This window comes from Anopheles cruzii, chromosome 2 (assembly GCF_943734635.1).
Source record: "Anopheles cruzii chromosome 2, idAnoCruzAS_RS32_06, whole genome shotgun sequence".
Classification (NCBI taxonomy): domain Eukaryota; kingdom Metazoa; phylum Arthropoda; class Insecta; order Diptera; family Culicidae; genus Anopheles; species Anopheles cruzii.
The window spans coordinates 59,027,094-59,046,452 of NC_069144.1; the positions used below are offsets into that span (position 1 = coordinate 59,027,094).

The following is a 19,359-nucleotide window of genomic DNA, read 5'->3' on the forward strand; positions in this document are numbered from 1 at the left end:
GGTTTCGATGGTGTTGCAGAAAGAGTAATTTGGTTATTAAGTTTGATTCAGTAAATGTTGTGGCTTTATGAAACACTAGTTTTAAACGATAACTGTATCGATATGTTTACCATTTAAAAAGAAAAGAAAATATGTGACTCCTGCTTGAAAGGCACCCCTATTGTGTGCAATGGGTGTAAAGAAAATGCATAACCTCAGCATAAACTCGCAACACAAACTCGCAGCATAAACTCGCAGCATAAATACGTAAAGGGTTCGTTCACCAACACCACCAAAGGCGGTGATCAACTCACGAAGCTCACCCGAAGCGATTTGAAATCGTTAGGCGTTGAGTGTGCGCGTGTGTGCGTGTGGCAGGTCGCTCTGTTTTGAATCCTTCTTCGCGCGGAGATCACTTGTTCTGAATAAAACCCCTTTGGGTCGCGATCGCGACGCAACGATCGTCGATCGGTGTGTTTGTGTGCGCGACCCGCGACTCAACCCGTTGATAATGCGCAACGCGCGCCATAAGCCGATGTTGGACCACCTTTTGTCTCACTCGCTCCCCCTCGATAGGGTTCTAGTGTTTGCGTTCGGCTCGCGCCGATTTAGTTTGTGTTTTGACTTGTGCGGCGAAGGTTGTGCGTGCGTGCGGAGCGCCTTTTCGATTGCGTATCGTTCGCTTGACGTTCTTCGAGTTTGTGGTGAAGTTGTGAAGAAATTATGTGCCTTTCCTTGGATTAATGCCTAAAGTGTAAAACTTGCTCGTGTGGCGTTTGTGCGTTCTTCTTCAGAAAGAACTGATCGAAAGTTGGTGTGTAAGTGCCTCGGAATAGTGTGTCCCGTTCAGCGCCGACGCTTCCGAATGACGAGAGATCAAGCAGAATAAATTTGAAAATAGAAACGGCAAGAAAATCGAAGCAGGCTGTGTGATCTAGCAGTCCTAGAATACGAGTGATGAAGTGATTGATAAAGTTCGAGTTGTGTACGTCACAGAGTGACAAAGAGAGAAAGAGAGAGCGAGTGTGCCCTGTGCTTGTTGCCCAATCAAAGCAATCGTCCTGGAGCCGCACGTGAGCAAGCTTGGAGCCGCCAAAGTTGGACCCCAAAATGCCCACACTGTCCCACCGGAGGACGGGCAGATAGAGTGGGCTTCTATGCGGTGCTTTCGGAAGAAAATGAGCCTCGTCTACACGGCCACGTACCGGTACAAGCGCGCACTGCAAACGATGGCCGCGGGACTTTTCCTCATCTACATGACGCTGGTCCTGTACCAGAACGTCTACGGCTACGGCGGCCAGGACCAACCGGACCCGGAGCTCGCCGAAAGCGCCGGCAATCTGCAGGTGAGTGCCCGACCCGAGCCGGCCCCGAGCGATCGGCCGTCGAGCGATGTGAAATATATTGGAAACTAAACCAACTGATAAGCCACATGACACATCTGCACCCATTAATTTTCCGATCCGTCGTCGCGGTCGTCGGGTCGGCCACCCGATCTCCCTTTTTGTGGGAAGAACCGTGCCCGATAGAAGACCTAGTGCCGGGGATTTTTTCAAACCCGGCCCGGCCCTGGCCGAGGCCGTGGGTTATCTTCTGAGGCGACCAACCAACCCGACAGAAATGGTAATTTTTTCGGTCATCTCGATATCGGACCGATCTGGGAGCGCGATTTAGCATTTGGCCTAAACCAACAAAGACGCACGAGGGACGCACGTTTTGCGAACCGGATGCTGGACTGGACGGTTAAATTTCAAATAAGGGCAATACAGGAGACATTTCTTGAGTTATCAAAAGATTACATCGGGTTCAGCGCGGTGTCAAATGGAGGCCAAAATGAATGGCGACCTGCAGACTCGCCTTATCTCGAGGAAACCCTTTCGACACCACCGATCGCAAAGGGTGCGGTTCCTGTTCTCCTCGAGATAACACTTTTCCGTTACCGATCGATTTTGCCCAAAGTATTCGAGAGGGGCTTTATTTGCAACGGCTCGGAAGATCCAACCTTCCCGGCGACGACGACGACGACGACGCAAAACGAAGATATCAAACACCTGCCGCCCGCCGAGAGGGCGAGATCGTGAGATCGCCTCCGTTTCTCCGCTTGCTTCCCGCACAGACGCGAGGCGGTCTTCGGCGGGGACTGGGGAGAAAAAACCGGACCCCGTCGTCGATCGGAGTCGTCGGTCGCGTCGGTGCTGAAAGGTTTAGAACCATACTCACACGTGATTTTTATGATATGCCCGAACCATGGCCTCCCGATAGAGCATATTTCACGCGCGCGTCCCGTATGGGAAAGAACTAGTTTTGGGGTTTGGGGCTGGTCGGTCTTCTTCTCAGACCCTAATCCCAGACGCGTCCGTCCAACCGGCGGGAACGACCTTCTGATTTTATTAACTCCGGGTGATTCGTTCCGGGTTAAGGTTGTCTGCCATCGTCCCGAACCGTCCGCGCGTATCGCGATAGCCGTAACGCGATCATCAGCATCGATCACCGGACCGGCCCGGTGGTGGGATGGTGGTGATTATGGTGAGTGCAAGGGTCCAACCTGTCTTGCCTGTGGCCCTCCGGATCGGCCGGTTGATTATGTTGTGATAAATTGTGGCGTTCGAAAAGGGCCCCAAAACCCATCATCAACCCAGAGCGCAACGTCTGTTGGGCCCGGGATCAGGACCCCAGCGTCCGAGCATCATGTTTGCGATCGATCGCGCGTTGTGTTTTCTCCTTTCTCGAAGGATTGCGCCTCCGTGCGCCACGGCGCAACGAGATCGCCGACTTGTTGCAATCCTTGTGCCCTGTTTTTTCCTGTCTCCGGACCACCTGTCATCTTTGTGCCCGGTTTGTGGGGCCAGAACCTGGAACACACAGACACACGGGCACAGAGAGTGCAAAGCGGGAACCAGTACCAGGGGCGGTTCGAAAAACTGGACCATGCATCGCAGCAACACGGTGCGTCCTCGCGCCAGTAGCTCATTAAACGTCATCGGTGCGTGTATGCGAGCTGCCTGATCCCTGGTCCGGTTCGAAATGAGACGAAAAAGAAAACAGGTTTTCCCGTTCACGGGACCTGCAGATGCGCTTTCGATTTTCGAGACCCAAAAACCGTTCGGACCTGCGTAAAGAGTGCTCTCTCTGGCCGGGACCGTTGTTAAGAAAATAATGATGACCGTTGCCGGAGCACAGTTTAAAATTCGTGATTATCCTTCACCGGCCACAAACGGCCCCTTTTAACAGACGAGAGTAATGACAAAAAATTAGCCAAAAAATCCCACCGATCAATAATATTTTAATTCATATTTGGCACTGGGCCCAGCACGGGGCGAATGTTTGCACGAGTTTGCGTTTTTTTTGTGGCCACACCCCACACACCCCGGCCACGGGATGTAATCTGCAAACTTAATCATCTTCGGGTTGGAATTGGAAACATCATCGTTTCCACACCTTTTGCCTGTTCGGCGCAGAAGGCGCGATGAAAGGCGCGGCCCCACCGCGGATACAATGTTGAGATATGGGCAAAAATTGCACTCTTCGGGAGCGCCATGCTGTGATAATGAAGTGCTCGCGCCCGGTGGTCGCCCGGTGATCCTGGGGTCGGATGTTTTTATGTCGGCCTGCGATCGAATTGTGGCGCAGATCATTGAAATTGTATCAAAACCCCCCGATTCGTCACACCTTTATCTCTCACCACCGCCGGTGGGTGGCCGAATGGGCCGCCATTGTGTTCCGTCGCTTTGAATGGGAGCTTCCTTTTATATAAATTCGATTTAATGCCGGCCGCGGCGGCCACTGTGTTGAATGATACCGCCGACGTACAATGTTTCTTTAATCAATCGGCTGTCCTCCGAAAATATCGGCGCACCGAGGAGCACCATCGCACTTTCCAAAAGTAAAGCCCGGCTCGGGAAGGCGACCAACCGGAACCGAACCGGGCGCACAAACGAACGGACAGCTCGAGCGCTCAAAGTTAAACAAAAACAATCGCAACTCCGCAAACAGAACCCCGCGTAGCTAGGCAAATACACCGCGGCGGCCACGGTATTTGCTTTCGGCACTTGGCTGGGGCACTTTGGGGATGACGGGGACAAAAAATGGAAGCAAGACAATGTGTGCCTCGCTCGTGGCTCGAATGGACCCACAAAATGATGTCGTCTTGGAAAACAAACGACACTCGACTCTCGAAAGGCCCCCCAAACCTAACAGAAGTTGGGGCGCGTGACGCTTGGCAAGACTCAGAAGTCCTGAGAAATCCGGGCCGGCGGGGAGCCCTCAACTCGCTATTTTGGTCGCAAAGCTTTTAGCAAACCTTTTCCTCTGCCGGACGATACCTTTATTCAAGATGTCTGCCAGCGTCGATACCGTTTTCGGTTGCGCCACGTTAACCAGGAGCGTTAAGCAGGAAGCCCACCTGCCTTTTTACCTACCGGTACACTCCCCTGGCCGATCGATTGAACGATCGATCAGCCGACCATCCGGGCGGGGGGGCGAACGAAACCGAAAACTGACCGCCAGCAGCAAGAAGCAGCGTCTTGCTGTCTCCTTAATATGGGGCCTAATTGCGTTCAATCCCCCCAGATTGAATCGAACCATTTTGGAAACGAATCTATCACTCCGTGCGCTTTCGTGCGCGCTTCTCCCGCGCTTTCCGCTTTCGGTTCGGGGCGCGGTTCGGGGGCCCATTTGATGGAGTTCACTTTGGAGGCCCCATCTGTGGCCCCGAGTTTAAGTATGCGGCGGCCGGCTCTCTAAGGGGCACGGCTGCAGCACGATTGTGGATCATTTGTATTCTGATTGGAAAATTAGCGGAAGCTTTTAAGACAGCCCGGAGTCCGGGACCGGGCCGTAGAAAGGGACGCGCAAACGTGTGCGCACACGCGTTAAAGATTGCCTTCTGGTTTCGGGAAGCTGGCTTCGGGTAGCGTTTTCGGGCTAGACACACACCGTTCTACGTCGTTCTCGACCGGACGTGACCGCGGACGGGGCGGAGGATCATATCTAACAAGCTCGCTGACAGACCCGGCTGGGCCCGGGGCCGACCAACTAATCGCGGCTAAAGACTAGGGTAAAGATCCGGGCCCTTCGACCACGGGGTTTATTGAACCGCCGGCCACGACTGGTAAATGGTTCATCTTGACTCGGGAAGCGCAGCAAGACACTTCGGCTGTGTCCCGTGCTGCGTTTCTGAGAAGTTTTACCACCGAATTATGCTCTCATCCAGATTTCCAACGGGGGGCGGCCATAAAACCTGTTCCGCCCGGCACATTAAACACACGCGGATGACGGTGTTTGCCGGGCATCAAAACGGGCTCACATTCACGGCCTCTCGGCGGCGGTCATAAAACTCTGACGGAACAAATTCTGGTGAAAATGTTACACATTCATATCATTTGTACACCGGTGAAGATTACACTTTACACGCCCGTGACCCCGTGAACCAGGAGAGTCACATGCGCCGTAATTCCTGACCGTGAGCATCGCGCCCGTTCGTTTGTTTCATGTTTTTATGAGCCATTCTCGGCACAAACACGACATACAGGATGGGAACCCTGCGCGGGGGGGGACAACAACAAACACAGCCAGCCGAAAGGACGGAGACGCGGCGGCGGTGACGCGCTTCAATTAGATCGGCCAACGAAGCATGACGAAGATATAAACACACACGCACACACACGCAGGGCTGGGCTAGGCCGCGACGATGCGTATTGTAATAGAGTGGTGGGCCGCCGTAGCGACCCTCTCGGTGATTTCCTCGTTATCGTAAAACAAACGATTCGTAGCGGCAACAAGCGACGAACCCCAAGCGATCGGCTTGGTGTGCGACTCTTCGACGATCATTTCTTCACACACCAATTCGTCCCCCGAGAGAGAGAAAGAGACCCGGTCGGAGGGCTGTCCATGGCAGAGCAGAGCGAAAGCAGTGGCCATGAAAAGTAATTGAAATTTATTCGAATTTAATCAGTGCAAAGCTTGGGACCGCCGCCTAGTGCCTGGCCGGGCCGGCCCGAGGTTGTTTGTTGCTCTTGAGAGGCTCTTCAACTTTTTACTGCCCTTCCGCTTCAACGCGCGAACGCAAGAAGCTTACCTGACCGTGACTACCGTGGGAACTTGCCGCGTTATTAGAAGTGTTTTTCTGCGGGCGCCCGCGAACACTGGAGCATAGGCGCGTCTTAAACGGCACACAACTACCGCAAAATACGAAGGAACTCCACGCACACACTGGCACTGCCATGTGAGGGCAAACATTAACGAGGCCCGAGGGATAAGATAAGACGCCCTGGCGTGTGTGTGTGTCGACCGAGATGATGACGCGAGGTTCCGGTGCGCCGACGAGAGCGTGTGCAGGTTGGCTTCTTCCGGGCCGGAAACTGCACCAACAGAAAGCAAAGGAGACCCACCCTGCCCAGCGAGTTGTGCATCGTAAAGCGAGTTATGCGCGTGCCCGCCCGGTCTAATGTTTACCCTACGATCCGCCGGTGCGTGCCGAAAGGTTATCGCTCTCGAACCGGCGATCTTCTTTGTCCTCTGCGATCGTGCCGCAAGTCCGCAAGTCACCTGCCGCCACTCTAAATGGCGTAATCCGGTTTCAGGATCGTGCTAAGGTTATGTTGCATTTTTTGTGTCATCCGGCGATGGCGCTATTGCTTTCGATCGAGTTCGTGACAACTTGGTTTTGCATGGTGCTCCGTGCTGGGTTGTGGAATGCATCCTGTGGCGGGGCCGGCCACGACGACCATTTAATGCACCTGCCGGCCAGATCCGGAGCAGAGATGCTGCTAACGAAGATGGCCATCACGGCTTCATAGCGGTGGTTTCCGAAATATCGATCCTAGTAGTCATTGAATATGTAGCTGTTCCTATTTGAAATGTTCATCGACTCATTATCGTTCCTTTTCTTCCCTTCCAGGATATTCAGTCATTCGGTGCCCTAATCCTCGGCGGAGCCGGTAGTGCCCTGCGGCCTGCGGCCGACGCCAGTGTTGTGATAAGCAAGCGTGATAACTCCGTACTGCTGCCCGCGGGTGATGATAGTAGCGGGAAGGTGCTCGATAGTAATAGTGTAGGGGCCGAAGCGGTGAAAAGTGCGAAGTGGGTGAAGCAAGCGGCACACAGGTTTGTGGTTCCGGCAAGTGGTTCCGGGCCACGGCCAGGTGGGGCGACTCCGTCCGACGCGCGGTACCTTGCGCCCGACGATCAACGGACCCTGTACGATGTGCACCGGGTGCCGGCCGTCACCGGCACCCCGAAACCGCCGACGACCGAGCTGGACGATCTGCTGATCAGCGTCAAAACGACCAAAGGCTATCACGACACGCGGCTCGAGATGATCATCAAGACCTGGTACCAGCTGGCGAAGGAACAGGTAAGAGCGCACACGATATGCCCCCTTCTCGCACAGAAACCTTGAATTGGTCGGATTATCTCCGATTTCCGATGAACGAACCACACGACAGCGTGGTTTCGACCTTTCTGTCTGTCTGTGGTCAATCTACTTAATTATCGTTCCCGCAGATCGCTTAAACCGGTGAGTCCGGTGAGCACGTGACTTGAAGAGCAGACCTAAAAATACGGTATTTTTGTAAGATTTTTTCCATTTTAGGTCAAAAATCTCCCGAAACGCTTACGTTTTTATGAACATCATTCCGGCCCGTTCCGGGAAGGAACCACAACCAAAATGGGCAAAAAAAGGGGAAAACCTGGGAGTGCGGCAATTGTTCCGCATGACGAAGCGGAAACTATACAAAACCACACGCGGCGGCGGCACCACGCCACGGTCACAAAGGCCCCTTTTTCAAGCGGCTTCACGTGGCCACGGCCGTAGAAAGTTCTTGGTCGGCGGCCACGTATCAGCATATTATGCAAGTCTGTGCACAAGTTTGCATTCTGTGGCGGCCCATTGTCCCGGCTCTTCACGCCCTTGGGACCCGCGCGGGACCTGTAATTATTATTCCGAAGTGTAAAATGATAACCACCACTGCAAAAGTGTCAGGAACACAACAAGAAACCCCGAAGCGCCCCCGGGGCCCGAGCTAGAGGCGGCAAGTTTTATGGCAAATATAGAAGATACTTTATTTTACGCTTGCCTGACTTTCACAACCCGGCGGCGGCTGTGGGTTGCGTTAATTAATAGTCGGGACCCTCTTTCAATAATTGTTCCTAAAAGATTAAGACACTCCTGAGAGCGGGTGAGAGAGCGGGCCCTTTGGCAAATCGCTCCATTTATTTTGAAGTAGGCAGTCGGACCAAAGGTTGCTAGGATTAAAACTTCTTTAATCTTTCGAAATAATTACACGAGATCAGCGCCTGCTGAACTTCGCCTAAAAGGGCCATTTGTTTGGAAGAAAAGATCCTTAAAGAAAGGCTGTTCAAAATGAACGTTTTATTTAAATGATTTTCAACAAAGTATTGAACGTAAAGAGAAGTCATTCAGTAAACATCTTCATCCTCTGGAAGCAACTTAAGCGTACCGAAGTTGCTTTTTATGCTCCGTTATTGATGTTGATTCGTTATCGGCTCGATAAGGTTGATCATTCCTGGCCGTCACCGCGCGGTTTGGTTCTAGAGTTTTGCGCAACCTGCTTGCTGGTTGCGTCGCCAGAAAGCAAATAAAGCTCGGCGACTCGAGAATAAATAGACCGCAGCCGACCGACCGCCAGACCGACCGACCGACCGTAGGCAAACATCCCAATCAGCGGTGCCGATTAAGACGCCGATAGCGTAAAGTAGACTGCAGAAAAAGGGCATGTCGAGGACAAAAAGGAGCCGTTCCCGTGGGGTGCCGGAAACCTTCCGCCGCCGCCGGAGAAGGCGTAGCCCGGGAGGCTGTCGGGCCGGCCGGGAAGCTGCACCGTCATTCGGTTGCAATTAAGATGTGCATGGGTTGCAGCTTTTTTCGCGTCCACGACGGACTCACGATGCACCCGAGTGAGCTGTCAAGCACAAGTTTTGCTCCGGTTTTGCTTCCCCGGCCAAAAGGAACGCCGTGCAACAAAGAAACTCTGGGCGATGCTCGCCGCGCGATGATTTGTTTGTTTATTTCAAATCGAACCCGATCGATCGGTTCAAAAGTGCAGCAACCCGGCCGCGGACATTGAGGAATCCAGATTGGAAAGAGAAGCCGAGTTTCTCACAGTGACTGGCGACGTAGTTTGAGAAGTAGTTTGACTTCTTCGCCAGGCAGCCAGCCAATTCTCGTTAGTCAACGACGACTAATCGAACCCCAAAAAGCTTGTTCTACATTCAATCGGGCCTTGTCACTCGCGCCTAATGGATGACAACTCACTCCGACTGGGGTTTACCTTTTTAATTGCGAAAGAGCCTTCCCGTGAGGCGATCGAAACTCTTTGATCCCCGGACCAGGAGCCAGTTCGGAGCTGTCAGGCGGTCAGGCGGTGAGGTTCCCCACGCGCGTCCTTTTCGTTGACGTCTAATCAAATCAATCCCTCAAAACATACACCCGGGGAGGCCCCGGGAAGCACCCTCGGCGAGGCTATGAATAATAAATCCGTAATACATACCCCACCTGTGCCCGGGTTACACATGCCCGGGACCAGCAAACCAGTTCCGCTCGGTCGTCGCCGCCGGAGCAGGAGCTTCTCGTTAATCCGTGCGTGATCAATCACCTCCGTTGTGACAGCTCCGGTATTCGGGACCGGGTGCCGTGGACAGTGAATACAATGTGTCGCAAACCTAAACAAACATATTCCTGGCCGCGCCGTCTCTCTGCGTTCCCTTATCGCAGCAAGGTTATCTACCGAGCTGGGCCTGTTCTGGGTCGCTGCCTTCGCATGTCGCAACATTCTTGCCCCCCGAGCGTCACCGATGAGTAATTGGCGGTGGCTTCCTGGCTCGCGCACGTCGCATGATGGATCACAAAATAAAACGTTTCTCGCACCCGGCCCCGCGCGATCTATTTACTGTGGCGATCGATCGATTATCCCTGAGGTTTCCGGCACCCGAAGCCGAAGGAAGATTTTGCCAACATAAGAAAACCAAGGCCTCGGCGGCCGGCAATTGTTGTTCGTCGGTCGGGTTGATTTCTTCTAGTTCGATCATCGGGATCAGCGGCGCGGGAAACAGAGGCCGATCATCTGGCTGGCAGCAGCACACCCCCGCGGGGTTTCGTTGATGGGATCCGCCGTTGAATCAATTAGTTACATTGTGTTCCAGGGCCGCCCGTCCCCGGGTATCGATCGGGGCCGTCGATGATCTCCAGCTGGTTTCAATTTCGTCGCCGATGTGAAGAAATAAATTGGCTTTCCTTCGCCGCCTTCTTCTTCGTTCGTCCGGAGCGCGACCTTCGGCCGATCGGAAGCGGGATCGATCGGTTTCAGTTGCATCCTAGACGAATCGGTAATACGGTCGGTGGTGCGGCTGAATGCGCCAAAGAGCGAAGCGAGTGAAGAAAGATGAATTTATGCTTATTACAAAATTACCTTCGTCCATTCGTCTACCTCCGGACCTCCGTATCCTTTGACCCTACCTCGTGGGTCTATGAAACCCGACCGCTAGTTCATTGAACCTGATCCCGGGTGAGACAGGTTCCCGATATTGGGCCGCAGGATATCTAACGTGCCCGATCTCGGGAAACCCCGAGGGCTATTAGTGAAGGTAAATACACGCATAAGGTCGCTCGGTGAGCATCGCCCTCCGGTGGCTTACAGATTTGGTCGCTACCGCACCGCTTGGGACCCCTCCACAGGCCACGGTAATGTGTTAATCATAGCCCAGGAAACGACAGGGATAATTGAGCGACGACAAATAGAGGGGACCCGGGCTGTGACTTGATACAATTTGAGCACCCACCGAACACCCTAACGTCTGGGACCCTAGGCGAGCGCTGATGTATCGGAATATGCTGGCTGAAGTCGGGAATCGGATGAGGGAGACACATACATTTTTCGGGGCCAGATTTGTACGAACGGAATTTTGTTTACAATCAGATTGAGTAAGAAGCAGCTGAGTAAAGTGCGTTTATCCCTTCTTTTTCGGACCGATCGGCCTCTAACGAGGCCTGTTTCGGGTGATCCTCGCCCGAGAGAGTCTCGCATGCAAAGCAATTATCCGAACCGTAGAGCATTAGATGTGCTAGTCCGATCCGCCAATTTATGCTTCGGCTGGCCGGAACAGTTAAATGTAGAATTCATTTTTGCGCCCCTCGCCCGCTTCTAATGTGCAGTTTTTTTTTGTGGCCACGGCGAACGGCGATGGAACGGTTCTGATACGGTCCGGTCTGTGTGTCGGGGAAGGCACAAAGCGATTACAAAGGCTCCTGGTCGAGCGTCTCACCAGGCGTCTAAACCTGGCTCCGGCTCCGGCTGGCAAACAGCCAGCGGCGACCATCGGCGGACCATCGCTTGGCAGACAATGGGTCCGCCGAGTTTTGAATCCCTTCTCATTGCATATTATATGCTATTTTTTCTCGATTCGGTTATGTGTGTGGAGCACGGAGCACGGGGAGGCTCCGTGGGCCGGGGACTATGATTTTCCAGCAAGCGAGCACGGCCACGGCCCGAAACCGGGTTGCTGGTGGCACATGTTGCTGCCGTTGTTTTACATTTTATGTGTTGTGTGTGCCATTTTTGGTTTTTATATTGGCGAATATCTTTTGGTCCGGTTCCACTGCGCCACTTCTCTGCTCGGTGTCTGCGTGTTCCGCGCCGCATGATTATGGGGTTTAGGAGGAGGGACCGGGACCGGGGAGGACAGTGCGATGCGTTCCGTTCCGTTTCTATTCGCGCGAAGCAGACACGAAGATGTCCGCGGACACGGACAGCGGAATGTGGCGAGCGCCCGCAGAGAGAGGCAGATAAAAACGGCAAACGCAAGAAAAGCCAAGATACGGGTCATTTCATTTTTGCTCTACAATTTACCTTTCGCGACAGCCACAAGTGCATCAGCTCGTGTGCTCGTGTGTCTGTCTGTGTGTTCCCTGGCCCTTTTCCCGCTGGCCGAAGACAATCTCCGGAAGGAATGAAATGCATTTTATGCCTTCATTAAATTGCAAATGTACACACATTACCTGGCCCGGGGGTCTGACCGCGGCTCGGCGTGCAGTTTGCTCTCAAGCGCACCAATCTCGCCAACGGCCACCATGCTTGTCGCACTAATCGTCAAACCCTTCCCCGTCCCGAAGGTTAGGTTACCAGCCCGTTTTGCCAGACAGATGCGGGCTCTTTTCTTCGGGGCTACGGAGCTGAAGACCTACGGCCTTATGCTGATTTTTGCAGCTGCCACACCGAGGCCGGCCGGCCGGTCTCAGAAATCTGCATGCAATAGAACGGTGTGTGGGGCTCGCTAATATTGGTATCGATGGCTCAATAATATCGGCCATGACTCGAACCTCTGCAGCAGCTCGCTCGATCGCTTGTATGCAGATTTGTTCCGCAGCGTCATCCCGTAACGGGCGGACTGCAATCGATTCCAAAGATCGATGTCGATCAACGCGAAGCCGGCGCGGGTTGTATCAATCATGTCGCTGACAATCGGTGATGTCTTCATCGATCGATGTTTTGAGTGACACGCAACAGTTATCCGCAGGCTCCAAGGGGGTCGGTTATTGATAAGGCCAAACGCCAATTCATTTCCGTGGTCAGGATTGGATCGAAACGAAACTATCCCCGGAGCGGCTCCGTTCGCAAGCTGCTGCAAGCGACAGGAAGCAACAGAGTGCATAGTGCAGCGCACCGGCAAAGGCCTATCATTATCGAGGCGGAGTGTTTCAAAACAAGTTCTTCCGGTGCTCCACCTTCTGTGGCTGCGGCGGTAATTTGTAGTTTGAACTGAGCTGAGACCCAGCGCAGAGAAGCAGAGTGTCAGTCAGCGCGGGAAACGCGTGTGCTGCAGGCAGGCAGACAGAATAGTAGAGATTAGTTCGCTATGCATTTGTTTCTACTCGCCCTCGATCGTTAGCATAATTTAGGTCCCCTGATGCGCACCACATGGCGCTGCGTTAGAGGGCCCTGCATGTGTGCCCGACGGCGATGCACAGATTTGTTGCTCGTGATGGAAAGCTTGACACTTTGAGTTCTAGACTGGGGGCCAGAACTGGAGCATCAGCTCGACTCAGTTTAGTTTTATTTTTTCCGCTTCTTCCTCATCCAAAATCTGCTCCTAATTGGGCCTTTCGAACCCCCTCGGTGGACTTCACGCTGCTGGACCTCAGGACCGAAATCTAGAGCTCCCAATAGGTTGGGTAATAAAATTCTCCTCGCGGGGCCCTGGCTGGGACAGGAAATGTCCAATAAAGCGTAGGTTCGTCTACCCGCGGACTCATTTATGCTAACCACGCGTCCCGCGCAGATCCGCCGCGAAGGGCAACACTTCGAGCGGGGCGCTTGGAATTATGGCAATAAAACATCTTCAGAGTCCCCTGGCTGTATGGCTCGCAATGGTGCTACCGTCCTCGCAAGGTCCAGGGGGGGTGATGGGGTCTAATAATCAAACCTAACGCGCACTCGCGCACTCTCGCGCGCCATGAGATGAGGATCGATTGCGATTTTATTGCCGTTCGCTCGCCGCTCTCGAGCGCCATTCTGTGTGGAGAGTTTTTGTGAAATGGAAAGCCAGAAAAACTTTGAAATGTTCTCCAAGCAACGGACACGGCTAAACACGGCACGACAATAGCCAATAGGCAGACGTCAGAAAGTGGAGCCCCGAAAGGTGTGCCACATCCATCGGCGGATCCGCGAGAATTGATTCATCACCCGAAATAATCACACCCAAAAGCTGCTTGCGTCGCGCGCAAGTAAGGTCCATTGTGGAGCGTAAGTTGGAGCACCACCGAGACCAGACCAACCCGTGGTAGCACCCGAGGGTCATAAGTGGCTTTTTGGGCCGTGCGTCCCAAAAGGTACTGACGCTGATCAGATCGGTCAACGGGTAATTACGCTTCATTAGCCGCCTTTCACTCCCGCGTGCTTCTATTTCGTGGGTCTCTTCCTACTCGGCGTTACTCGGCTAGGTGTGGCTTTGAAAAAGTTTCAGGCACGCTCGCGATCGCGATCGCGAGCTTTCCGGTTTGGCGGCACCCTATAAAATAGAGGTTTTTATCTGTGACCCCCGGTGACTCCCGGTCGCTAAGCTAGAGATTATTTGGAATGTTTTCTATGCAAAGAAGCATAATTATTTTCACGAAAACTTTACGGAGATCCGCTACAACTCCGCTTTCGACTTTTAGACAAACCCAAAACGGAAACGGTCTGTTCCACAGCTCGGATGGATTCGAATTAATATTCCGCGCGGCCGGTTTCTAATTAATTTCCATCGCACCGAAATTCGCTAGCCGTAAAATGAGGGATTTTCTACAAAATGGTTCTCTCACACGCGGCCGCGAGAAGCGCATTCGATGCGCATCTTAAAGTGTGACCGTTGCGTGGACCAGGGCGTTAGATCGTCCCGGGCGTTGGGACGACGCGCTGGAATGTCTTAAGTAGCGCCACGTTTTTGCGTCGTGTTTTTCGGTGATTCCGGCCGACGCGATCGACGCGCACGAAGCAGAAATGTTAATCCGTTCCCGAGAGAGCCGGAAATCAATTAAAGGTTACCAGAAACAAAACTCATATTAGGCGCGAGTGTGTGTGTGGCTCCCAAAGTCCTGACTCCTGAGAAATATTATTGGTGCAAAAAATCACTTAGGTGACGTCCACAAAAATGATAAACCACATGCTTCTTTGCATCTTCTCGTGATCGTTCCTCTCGGGGCCACCGGGGATCGACGATAAAATCAATATTTCAATGAGGTTCTGGACTCGGGCTCTGGAAGACTTTTAAGCTGTGCTTTTTGCAGTCGGAAACGATCGACTCACCCACGTCACATAAGTGGCCGAGGCCACGAGGCAGGTTTTTGCCTTCATTTCAAGGTTGTCTCTGCTTTTAACTCGGGTTTTGGTGTTATTTTTAGACCCATAACACGTTATTTAAATAATATTATTACTGAATAACTTTGAAGTAATGCTAACGCAACAATGGCGAGACAAAGATCAGTAAATGACGATCGCAGACGACTGCTACGGGTCCTACGGGGTTGAGGTTCTTTTTTTCGGCGAGCCTTTGTATGCAAATGCTGCTGGCCACTTGCGTCACGACCCACAGACCAGGCGCTACGTAGGGGAAACTCGGTTCGCAAAATTTGTACTTCTTGAAGGCCAAGAACTTCAATATCAATTAGTTCCTCGTGGCACTCGAGACTCGAGAAAGTTCTTTCACGCGCCTTTAACGGCCGATTCAAAAAAGTAACGCTTTTTTAAACAAACATTTCCCGGTGGGACTCCGTCGAGTGGATGCTCCGATTTTCAGCAACCGAAAGCATCCCACTCCGATGCGTTGGCTGGCCGATGTTTTTGTTTACCCAACACGCTATGCGCGTCCCTAGGCTAGGTCGGTCGAGGTGGGACGTTACGGTGGATGGTGTTGTGTTGTTCTATCCGCATTCTTCCTGTCGCTGTTGTGCCAACAGTCAAATCAGGACGATCTCGAGGATCTCTAGTGGACGCGATTGTTGGACGTCAGCGACGAGTTTAATGAAGCAATTGAGTCAGCGACTTTTCCGTGAGTCAACACCCGGCATTTCAACCGGCCGAACCGGCCTCTCAAGAGGATCCCGGATCGGATTAAGCCCGGCGGGCGGGAGCATCACCACAAGTGGTCAGATCATCGCTGGCTGACCGCAACTCAACGTCAAACGAAGGTTAAGAATCGCGACGCGACGCCCGGCTCGGCCCGCGGCACAGAATTCGAGAACTCGACGTCGCTCAGGGGTTAAGTGGGGCGCATGATGCTGCAATTTGGTTCCGCCGGGCACTGGGGGGGCGATCATCCCGTGGGAAGCCCTCCCAGCGCCCACAAGCGTCGTGCCATCGCGGAGAGGATGCAACCCAACGCCGGCGAAAACAAACAAAAACAACATTCGACAAATCAAACACACGAAATTATAATTATGTTGATACAGGCGTCCTTCGCGGCACTGTCAGCACCGTCATCGTGGCCCTTTTCGGGGATCATTGGTGGAATCGAAGCTCCAGTGGGGGACCCCGCCACTTGAGACAGGGTTTCGATGAACTCCTCCTCCGGGGGTCAAACGCTTGCGACGAACGTGTCATACACCTACCCGAGGAGCTACTTCGTCCACACTCTCAGGTGTGTGGCCGTGGCCGTGCCGATAAAGAGGACTGAAATAAATTATTTCCATTTATTGCGCACCCCACACGAGATCACCACGAGTCCCGGAGGATCAACTTTCAACTCGGCTCCGGACCGGAACCGCATCAGCACCAGCACCGCGAACCACCACGCACACCGCGATCGTTATGATCGAGTTGCGCGATTCGCGCGAAATGGAAATTTAAACTGGATCGTCGCGACGCGGCTCCGGCCGATTACCGAGAACCCCTGGAACCCCGCCCAAATGCAGTTCCGTGTAGCGCATGCCAACCACAACCCGTTGGACCGATCGGGACCGATCGAGAGTGCAGCCACCACGCCTCTGGCGGCGGGGTGGAAACGCGAGCCCCGGTCGTTTGCTTTTTTTGTATTCAATTTGTGCTCGCGCGGACCGAGTCCGCGCCCGGTCCGCGATTGCCGCGGACAACTTCCTACGCCGCGCGGCCCGTGCGGATGTAATAAGATCACCGGCCGCGACGGAGCAAGCACTTCGCCCCGGGCACCCCAAGCACATAAGGTCCGGCGACCGGCGAAGCACGCCCCCGCTCGGAACCGAGGAGTGGAGCCGGGCAAAACCCGTTTTCAATACCCCGGGCCATTGGCGGAAGAATTGGCGGCGGCGGCGGGGCTGGAACCTTTGATGGCTCGCTCGTGCCCAAGATCAACGACGCCTTCGGGGCACACACCAGCGAAAGGACCGGGCCAGCCGGGCCGATTATAGGCCAGTTACTGGCCGGCGCGCTTTCTTCGTTCACAATCGGCTCCCGCACTAGTTTACCGACGTTAGAGCAACATGCAAACGCGTTGCTCTGCGTTTCTGTCCGGTTTGTGATGGAAAAGACAAATGGCGATCCCCTTTGCATGATGTTAATTTGTTTTAAACACTAACGGAACGAAATTATGCTAATATCTCAATTACCCGTTCGCCCGGTGGCCGGCGGATCAACGATTTGTTCCGGCAACTGTCAGAAGCGGCAGGACTGAAACTGTCACTCGCTGAAGATCACGTTGATCACTTTTTAATGGCACTGCTAAATTTATTTATGTTGCCCGAGCGACACTCGCTTCGTTTGGGTTACCGCCCCAAAAACGGGAGTGACCAAAAGCGGAACCAAGATCCTCAAAAAAAAACCTGGCGCACAATGGGTGGACCAGATTCGAATGAATTACCGGCTATTAGGCCAGAAAAGCGTCCCATTTAGCTGATGATGCACCTTTCGGGAAGCCGGGCAGCGGTCACACGATGTCTGTTTTCCAAAAACGGCCAACCGGCCAACAATCATTAGCTCCAGATCTCGATCGGTGGCGGGGAGCCTACTAGAATTGTGTAGCGCTGGTCAAAATAATGGCCGCAGCCCTCAATCGGGATCGGCTCACCTTGATCTCTAGAACAATGAGCGTTTAAGGTGTTTCCATATTTTATTGCTCAATTTCTGATGGCGAGCGGGTTCTATAATTTGGCGCAATTTCGACTTTAAGGGGTTCTAAGTTCGAACACCTTCGACCAGAGAGATGTGACCGAACCCGAAACGGAATGGCATTTGAATATAAGTTCGCTTGTGTACGTCGTATATTACAATTTTCAGCAATCATTCGCCGCCGCCGTTCGATTAGCATCATAATGACGACGATGACCCCAAACGGAACTCCTCACACTCACAATCGGATCGCCCCGGGGGGTCCACACTGTGGCGGAATAGTTTATGTCGCTCCGAGTTGCATAAAAAGCCTTACTTTAAAGCCGCATCCGATCGCGACCCGAGGTAGAGATATGTTTTATTTTCCACCCCGAAACGCTCGATAATAACTTACAACACGGGGCTTAGGCGAGGTCCTAAGCATATTTTAGCATTAACCCGAACCACGGGTCTAAACGAAATATTAACCCATCGTCGGCTGTCGTCGCGATTCCGAACACGGACTCGCCGTGCCTAGGCCGGGGCCTAACAGCCCCGCACAACAAATAAACAACGCGTTTCCTTGGGCTGCACCACGGGACCCCACCGGAGAGAGAGTGGCCCAACACCTTGGCCCCGCGCAATAGGCAAATCGCAAATCGCGTCTACGATAAAATCAGAATTCTTTTTTATCAGCCCCGGCCGGCCGAAAGATGGTGCCGTTTCGCTACCATCAAAACGGTCGGGCCGAGACCACCAACGGCTTAATTTATGAAGCCCGCGTCGTCCGAACGGCGGCCGCGGGTTCGCGCAGCGGCCGTTCCCGGGCAGGGCCGTGCCGGTGGATGTGGATATTATTTATGAATTTTTCACACTCATCCTTCGCGGATTGCGGGGGGCGCGCGTGGGGTGTTCCGGGCCTTCCGATTCGTTCCCGAAACTGCAGTTTGCTATCGGCGCGCCGCGACGCGACGCACGCCGACCGATCGGCTTTGATCGCGCGCGCTGGCTGAGTGTCACTTTACGAACCGGAACAAATGGGACCCGCGACGAATACTAATTATGATCAGCCGACGGCCTGGCGGACCGGCGACGGTTTTATGTCCTCCGGTCCGGTCCGGTGTCAGCGTGTAATTGAAAAAGGGCTCACTGAGGGGCTCAGTTTCGCGCGATCATTAAATCACAATCAACCGGGACGGGCGCGTTGTCAACGGTCGGTCGGCCAGTCGGTCGCGAATCCATTGGCCACCATCTTTTTTCCTTTGGTTTGGTGCGGACATCCTTTTGGAGGGATTTACAAAAGCTGCAACGCACCAGCGTGAACCTGAATTAAGGGGCACGGTCTCGGTATCGATCGGGTGCATCGTAATGTATGCCTTCCAAGAAAGTCCTCGAACCTCGTTTGTCCTTACGAGGCCTTTAGATGAGCCAGAACTGATCTCGGTCGATCCGGTCCGGTCCGGACAAACAATGTGCATCGCCTCCCGGTAACGAGTCCAGCGGGTCAGCAGCAGCTGGCGATCGACTTTCGGCGGGTTTCGCGTCGGAATCCTTTTCCGCACGGGACCACCCACGGTCGCGGGATGGTCGATGGAAAATTAAGCTTCTTCGCTCTCTCTCTCTGCTTTGTCTTTTCTCGCGCTCGACACGCAAATGTATGCAAATATGCTAATTTCGCGGCCGACGCCGGTGCTGCATTGCACTAACATTGTCTCGTCGCCGAACGCATCCTTCGAGTTGCAATTGTGGCCTTCTTTTATGCACGCCTCGCCTCTTTGCGGACATCCAGTTAATGAAGTGGAAGTGCAATGCTCGATGGCCGCTGGTTACA

At 53.5% G+C, this 19,359-nt stretch overlaps 1 protein-coding gene across 1 annotated transcript in view; it reads left to right on the forward strand.

Moving 5' to 3' along the window:
• The first annotated feature begins 689 nt into the window (after positions 1 to 689).
• Positions 690 to 19,359, forward strand: part of LOC128277528 (fringe glycosyltransferase) — a 102,552-nt gene continuing 83,882 nt past the window's right edge. The window contains exons 1-2 of the mRNA XM_053016000.1: positions 690 to 1,325; positions 6,878 to 7,333. Of these exons, the coding sequence (XP_052871960.1) occupies positions 1,137 to 1,325; positions 6,878 to 7,333 (645 nt within the window). The 5' untranslated portion in view covers positions 690 to 1,136. The remainder of the gene's footprint in view (positions 1,326 to 6,877; positions 7,334 to 19,359) is intronic.